At 34.4% G+C, this 8,243-nt stretch overlaps 1 protein-coding gene across 1 annotated transcript; it reads left to right on the top strand.

The window, feature by feature from the left end:
* The first annotated feature begins 657 nt into the window (after positions 1-657).
* On the top strand, positions 658-3,791 carry LOC111882649 (uncharacterized). The gene is made up of 3 exons (XM_023879021.2): positions 658-2,383; positions 2,523-2,895; positions 2,978-3,791. The coding sequence occupies exons 1-3, from the start codon at positions 658-660 to the stop codon at positions 3,789-3,791; spliced, it is 2,913 nt and encodes a 970-aa protein (XP_023734789.2).
* The last annotated feature ends 4,452 nt before the right edge of the window (positions 3,792-8,243 follow it).

The raw sequence follows: 8,243 nt of genomic DNA, 5'->3' as shown, positions 1-8,243 counted from the left end.
AAATTGGTCAAAAAGGTTTTAAAAAGAAAAAGAAGAAGAATAATAATAAACCATAATAAACTAATTAAATAAATAACAAATATATAATATCATTTAAAATAAAATTTAATAATAAAAAAATTAAAAATTAAAACGCTACGCTAAATCTACTAAGTTATAATTAATCAAAATAGAAAAATAAAAACAAAAATAAGTTGATAAATCAAAATATGAAAAAAAAACGATGATATAAATAACAAATATATATACTATCGTTTAAAGTATCATGCTATAATAAAAAAAATAATTTCAGAAATATTCGGTTGTTATAAATATTCAATCCAAGTTCTACTTCTTGTAGAGTAAACACTAAAACCTAACTTATGTTTCAGTTGCAACATGTCTATTGATAAAACGTGGACTATTATTGAAAACTGTAACTCTACCATGTTCCAACAAGGACTTGAATCTTTTCTCGAGAGGTCCAAACCACATGTCGATAACAAAGGTCAAATTAGATGCCCGTGTAACAAATGCAATGTCAATAAATTTATACTACTAGCCATAATGAAATTCCATATACTTCAACATAGTTTTAGTCCACATTATATTATATGGAAGTATCACGACGAAAATACAACTCACCCGGTTGTCGAAGACATACCGCGTAGTAACAAGATGGCCGATGTTATTGATGATGTTATGGGAGGTGTGATTGAAAATGATACCAACTGCAACGAAGGGAACCTAGATACAGACGGTAGAGGTGTTGATGTTGGATTTCAAAAGCTGTTAGAGGAAGTCCAATTCAAATTATATCCTGGATGTTCGTTTTCGTCCCTTGACTTTTTAGCAAAGCTGATGCATATCAAGGTGATCAACAAATGGACTGATAGTTCATTCGATCAGCTTCTTGAGTTGTTGCAAACTGCATTTCCTGAAGGAAATAAGGTCCCCCCGTCACATTACGAAGCAAAAAAGACACTTAAAAAGATCGGCTTAGGTTATGAGTCAATACACGTATGTAAAAATGACTACTTTCTTTTCTGGAAAGAACACGAGTTGTTGCAAAAATGTCCAGTTTGTAATGAGAGTCGGTGGGTTGATGAAAATACAAAGGGTAAGAAGGTGGCTCATAAGGTTTTACGATACTTTCCTGTGACCCCCAGACTACAACGTTTGTACTGTTCAAGACACACAACTAAAGATATGATTTGGCATAGTACCGGACAATCCAAAGATGGTACGATGATTCATCCCGTTGATGGTACTTCATGGAAAAAATTTGATATGAAGTATCCTGACTTCTCGAGGGAACCCCGAAACGTACACTTAGGGATTGCTGCTGATGGTTTTAATCCGTTTGGTAACATGTGTAATCCTCACAACATGTGGCCTGTCATACTCACCACTTACAATCTTCCACCATGGCTATGCATGAAAGAGTCATCTTTCATGTTGACCTTGTTGATTCCCGACCTTAAAGCACTCGGGAAGGACTTGGATGTGTTCCTTTGGCCGTTGGTGGATGAGTTGAAGCAGTTATGGAGTTTTGGAGTACGTACTAAAGATGCAGCGACAAATACATTCTTCAATTTGAAAGCGATGTTGTTATGGACAATAAACGACTTTCCCGGTCGTAGTAGTTTATCCGGTTGGAGCGGACAACGGTACAAAGCTTGTCCGACTTGCAACGAAGACACCCCGTCATACCGAGTATCAAATAAAGTCATATATATTGGTCATTGCCGGTTCTTAGATGCTGACCATCCATGGAGAAAAAGTTTGGACTATAATGGCAAACATGAGACAAGAGGTCCTCCAAGAAAGTTTAGTGAGGAAGAAATACAAGCGCAACACGCTCGTCTATTGTTTCGTCCACCGGGTAAAGTAGCTGCTCAACGAGCTGATATTAAGAGAGATCGTGAGGATTTCGAGTTGAATTGGTCCAAAAAGAGCATATTCTTTGAACTTGAGTATTGGTCTTCTCTAGAGCTGAAGCACAACTTCGATCTTATGCATGTTGAAAAAAATGTGGGTGAGAGTCTTGTGGGTAGTTCTCTGATGAATGATAAGTCTAAAGACACATCAAATGATCGGGCGGACTTGACAAAACTGAACATTCGGAAAAATCTATGGTTGAAAAAGAATGGAAACAAGTTCCATAAACCCCATCCACCTTACTCGTTCACGAAACCTGACCGCATTCGTTTTTGTAAGTTTATAAGAAATGTGAAACTGCCAGATGGGTTTGGATCTAACATCGGTAAGAAAGTGAATGAAACCAATACTAACATTATTGGGTTGAAATCTCATGATTATCACATTCTTATGCAACGTTTGTTACCCATTGGAGTTAAAGCTCTTTTGGGGAAAGGTGTTTATACACCAATAATAGAGCTTTGTATGTTTTTTTAAGCAACTTTGCTCAAGAACATTGTCGGTGAAGGATATGAAAGAAGCGAAACCAGCCATTATTAAAATATTGTGCAAATTAGAAGTGATCTATCCTCCTGTGTTTTTTGACATTATGGTTCATTTAGTTTTGCATTTACCTGATGAAGCAATTTCTGGAGGCCCAGTATGTATGAGATGGATGTATCCCTTTGAAAGGTATATGAAAAAACTAAAAAACTATGTCAGAAACAAGGCGAGGCCGGAAGGTTCTATAGTTGAGGGTTATGTCGCTGAAGAGGCATTATCATTTTGTTCGATGTACCTTGAAGATGTTGAGACTCGATTCAATCGCCTTGAAAGAAACGAGGATGTTATCATAGAAGAAACAAAGTTATGGGTGTTTCAGTCTAAGTGTAGACCAACTAGCGGAAGGAAAATGAAAAATCTCAGTCTAGAGGAGAGAAAACGTCTACATTGGTTTGTGCTTGATAATTGTGAGGAAGTCAGAAAGTATATTGCGTAAGTGTTCTTATCTTTTAATTCATTGTCTTTTTTTAATTTCGCATTTTTACTAAATATATATATTTTTTCATCAATGTAGTGAATTCAAATCATTACATCCTGAAAGTGATGAAAAAATCGAATTTCCTAAATGGTTCCTTCATAAGGTCTATGATATGCAAAAACAAAAATCTCCAGAGTTTAATAAGGAGTTATCGGATCTTTCAATCGGTGTGCATGCGCATGCCTTTACTTACACCGCTAGCATAGTGAATGGTGTTAGGTATATGATACTTATGCGTGACGCTCAACGATCAACACAAAACTCGGGGGTTCTAACTGAGGGAGAGCATAAGCAGAAATATTATGGTCAGCTAGAAGAGATTATTGAGTTGCATTATCCTCATAAATATTCCACCGTACTTTTTCGTTGCAAGTGGTTCGATACTGCAGGAGTTAAATCTGATAATAATTTCACCAGTATCGACCCACAACGCGAATTGAGCAGTGAAGATCAACTCATATTTGCTACGCAAGCCAAGCAAGTATTTTACATCCAAGAACCTTCTCCAAGTGATGAAAATGACACCCAACGGTGGGTTGTTGAAAATGTTAATCATAGAAGAATTTGGGATCTACCGATGAATGATGTTGATCATGATCCCATTGAAAATGTCGACAATGATTCAACCGATTTCGTTCTTAGTAATGCTTCTTCTAATTTCACTCTCTCAATTGACTTTAGCAAGTACTTTCAAAATTCTCAATCAATTGAAGATGATATTGAAGTTGACCCACCGACGAGTATCATCAATAATGTGTCTGATTGCGAGACTGATTATGATGAGGAAGATTCTGATTATGATAGTGATGTATCGGCAGACACTGAAGTGTCTGGGGGCGAGAATGATTAAAAAAAATCTTTTTACATTTAATTAGTAAAATAAGGTTTGTATTTGTTGTAGTCATATTATATATATATATATATATATATATATATATATATATATATATATATATATATATATATAGGGTTAGGTTCAAATGTTTTCACTATCTATTGTGTGCATGTATGATTGATTCTGGACCAATCATTTTATTTATTTTAAGAAAGTAATTAATGCATATTACATGTTGAAGATATAATGAATATTAATTACATCTTCAGCATTTAATATGCATTAATTACTTTCTTAAAATAACTAAAATGATTGGTCCATAATTAATCATACATGCACACAATAGATAGTGAAAACATTTGAACCTAAGTCTATATATATATATATATATATATATATATATATATATATATATATATATATATATATATATATATATATATATATATATATATATATATTCATATTGTGTTATAATTTTTCAGGATGTCATTTTTTTGGATTGCATTGCTCCATCTCATGGCTGCTGTGATAGGTCATGGAGGCGACGGTGGTGACGAGCCACCACATCCATTCGGTGGGGGTTTTGGTGATCACCAAAATGATGGTAATTAAAATTTATTCTAATTCATTGTATTTCACATTGTATGTATATAAAAAATTATTTTGACTAATATTTTTTTTATGCAGTGGTGCCTCCGAAACGAAGAGGCATGGCGGTAAATAAAAAAATGCACAAACTCTATAAAGCTAACGGTGAACGGCCTGTTAAGATAGTATTTGACGTAAATACTAACATGCCGATTGGGGAGGTGTACGAATGTTTTATTTGGGAGGTTGGGAGCTATATGTGGCGGGACATCGGTTTTGACAAAAACACATGGACAGAGGTTTCTGAAGCCGATAGGGTTGGAATGTTGCAGTATCTTTCGGTAAATTATTTATAAAGTTATATATTTAATATTTTTATTTTTGATTTATTTTTAATTTCTCTATTTTTTTTTGTAGAGATGGTTTGATTTTGACGCGATTACAAATCATCCCATGGCTTCAACTTATTGGGCATCACTGAACAATCGGATATGTGCGCTGTATAGAGGCCGCAAAAATATTGCAAAAAACCGTTTTGATGATTTTGCAGGGAATGTGGAGGCAGCAAGGGCTCAAGCCCCTAGGGGTATGGATCAGCAGCGTTGGAATGCTGCTATTGACCATTTCTTAACAGAAAAACATAAAAAACGATCCACTGGAAACAAAGAATGCCGGAAGAAGCAAGTAGTGAAGAATCGTGGAGGGACGTGCAGCTACGGTAGTGCTTGTTTCAAGAAAGTAAGTTACAATAATGTTTATTCAGTTATAACATATTTTTTAATGTTTATTCAACTATAACATATTTTGTAATGTTAAACAAAATTTGAATAGACTTGAAGTATTTCATCGTGCGCATGTAAATAAAAGTGGGGAATTTGTTGATCCATTGGTTGAAGAGCAATATGTAAGTTATTATTACTTAAAAATGAAGTAGATTGTTGAATTTTTTTTGTTATTTTTAACGTATATTAACAATCTTTGTGAAATACAGAATGTCTTAGTTGCTGAGGTTGCTCTACAGACTCATCACATAGCCGACTCTGGTGGTGATCCAGGCACCATTGATTGGATCGCAATATTTGAGAAGGTGTTGGGTACTCGAAGGGGGCATGTGAGAGGCATTGGGCCTAAAACTTCTTCAGCTGCGGGTACAAGTGCTTCATCCCAATGGCAGTCACAGTCACAAGCATCGCAACCAACACAGGTACTTGTTAAATTCTTAAAAAAATTGGTTGCTTTGTTATATTGTTAAGAACTTAATGTATTTGTAGTAATTTTTGGTAGCTCGGTAGTTTCTTAAATTGTTATAGACTTAATTGATTTGGTGCTTTGATGGTTTGATAGTTTGTTGAATTGTTCATAACTTATTTGTTTGTGACTTAATTGTAGGATGTTGATGTGAATGCTTTTCTTCAAAACCCGGCATTTGTGACGGCCATTGGAGACATTATTCGCTCGTTTAAAAACCAAGTCAACGAGGAAAACAACGATGGGGAGGACGGTGGGGAAGACGAAGACAACTAGTATTTCTTGTTTTATGATATGGAGGATGTTATTTTTGATTTGGAAAATAGTTTATGTATGATATATATTAAACATTTGTTTGAGATTTATTAGATATGGTATGTTTGATGTTTGTTTGGAAAATAGTTTATGGAGTATAGTATTTTTGATGTTTTTATATAATGTGGTATGTACTTATATATGTATTTTTATCAAAACAACATTTTATAATATATATAAATTAATATTATAAAAAATAAGTTTTTCTCAAAAAAAAAAAAAACCATTAGTAGCGACGCCTTTAGAGACGACTACTGTCAATTGTGACGACGTGGCCTCCGACGAGTATTGCCGGAAAAATCCTACCGGTGGCCGGAATATTAATAGGGACAACACTATTTGAGACGGCAGTGGTGTATTAGGGACGAAAATTATTAGCGACGACAGTATTAGAGACGACATGGGCTATTAGCTACGAGCCAACTGCGGCAACGCATTAGCGATGATATGTCGTCGCTAATAGTATTAGCGACGACATAGATGATCAATTGCGACAACTTTTGTCGCCGCTAAAGGTTAGTATTTTTGTAGTGCTTGCTCTCCGATGTATGATTCCGATTGCATTTAGGTAACTGAGATGTAACTTTTTCAAATTTTCATGTTTGATTTACATCTATTTCTTCGTTGTTGGTCAATTTTCGGTGGAACTTTTAAGGATTTGATAGTGTGCCACGTTTCAAACTCCTGAAGGCAAGCCCTCTTCCTGTCTACCAAATTGGCAACATGGGTGAGTCATTACACATTTGTCCCATACCCACCGCCTTCCTCTTCTGTCTTCTCTGTTAACAGACCACCATTATTTTATGACTTCTCTCTTCCATTACCAAGGTACTTGCTTATCTTCCCTACTTGATCTTTGTCGCAACTTCCACCTTTCTTCTTTTCTTCTTCCTTATCACACATATGGATGACATATCTCCCAATTTTCTCTTCCTTCAAGATTGTTGATGGCCTCAAAGTTCAATTTTTGAGTTTGATTTTATGAGCATTAATCTGTATTTTGTTTCTGATTGAAGGGGAATTTATGGAGACAATCAGTTTTAATGAATTTTTTTTAGGGTGGGTTCGATTGAAACTAAAACAATGAAGTGGGTCATTTAAATTTCAAGTAAGCATCAAATAATTCTTTTTGTGACACCTTCAAATTCCATTATGTGTAAAACTTTATGTGCCTTTCTCCATTTTGGTAAAATTTCGATTTTTTGGAAACCTCAATCTTCTCCATTGCGAAAATTAAATTGAAGAATTTTGCTGATAAAAATAGGGGTTGTGGTGGGAAGAATGGAGTAGAATATTCTGATTTCTTTAGCAATTTGGTTAGGAATTCCTTTCTTATTTAATGTCATGGATTTGCATGTAATTAGGAGAAGGTTGAAGATGTCGGCCCATTTTGCTACTTCTTCAGCCATAGAGCACAGGTACTTAAGTACTGCAAACAATCCAAAACTTTAGACTTCAATATTAAGGTATTTTTATTTTTATTACTTCAGTTGATAAATTTCATTTATTAGTTATTGGGTTTGATTGCTTCTCATATGCCTTAATTTTCTATGTGAATCACCGGGTTCATTTAATGGTTATAAAATACTAATTTTTTTACTACAAAGGTGGAAGATACCATAACTCTATAAACTAAAATGGAGAGGAAACATCCATTAGAAGTCAAATGGTAGTGAACTCTGTCAAGAGTCATGGAATGGCATTGTTTGTGCTGGTTCTTCAATCATCCAAATGTAAACATCAAGTAATTCCTCCATTCAATTTAGTCCAACCATTTGAAAGAGATCAAATGAATGTCGTAAAGGCATTTTATAGGGTTTATATAACATCAAAGAGGTTAGATGATTGGAAGTTTACAAATATGCCTCCACGTAGATACAAATTTGAATGCTCTAGGCATACAAATTTTGAATAAATTTGTAAATGAAAAGGTTCAAAGATATTTCAATGAGGTAAACAACAATGTATCAACATGGAAGTTATGGATGGAAGGTGATGCTGAGTTGCATCATATTTTCTAATTTTGGTAAAATGTAATAACAAGTTATTCTTACTCTTGACATATATGATGTATGTACTGTTGTTATGATGGATGAACCATGACTAAAAAAAAACCCTCCCAAAACTAAAGCTCTAGGTCTGTATATGCTTAATCATATCTCAAAACATTTGTATTCAAGCATAAATCTTGTGATTGTATTGGGAGTGATTTGATTTTGAACCAAGAAAAGTTGTTTTTTTTCCTAAACAAATTAATTTTTTTTATGAGAGTACTAATGGAAGCATGATCCTCACGAACAACCTGATTCCCAA

Source organism: Lactuca sativa, chromosome 2 (genome assembly GCF_002870075.4).
Source record: "Lactuca sativa cultivar Salinas chromosome 2, Lsat_Salinas_v11, whole genome shotgun sequence".
NCBI lineage: Eukaryota > Viridiplantae > Streptophyta > Magnoliopsida > Asterales > Asteraceae > Lactuca > Lactuca sativa.
Note: the sequence above shows the minus strand (reverse complement) of the source record. Positions and strands in the feature narration are given on the sequence as shown.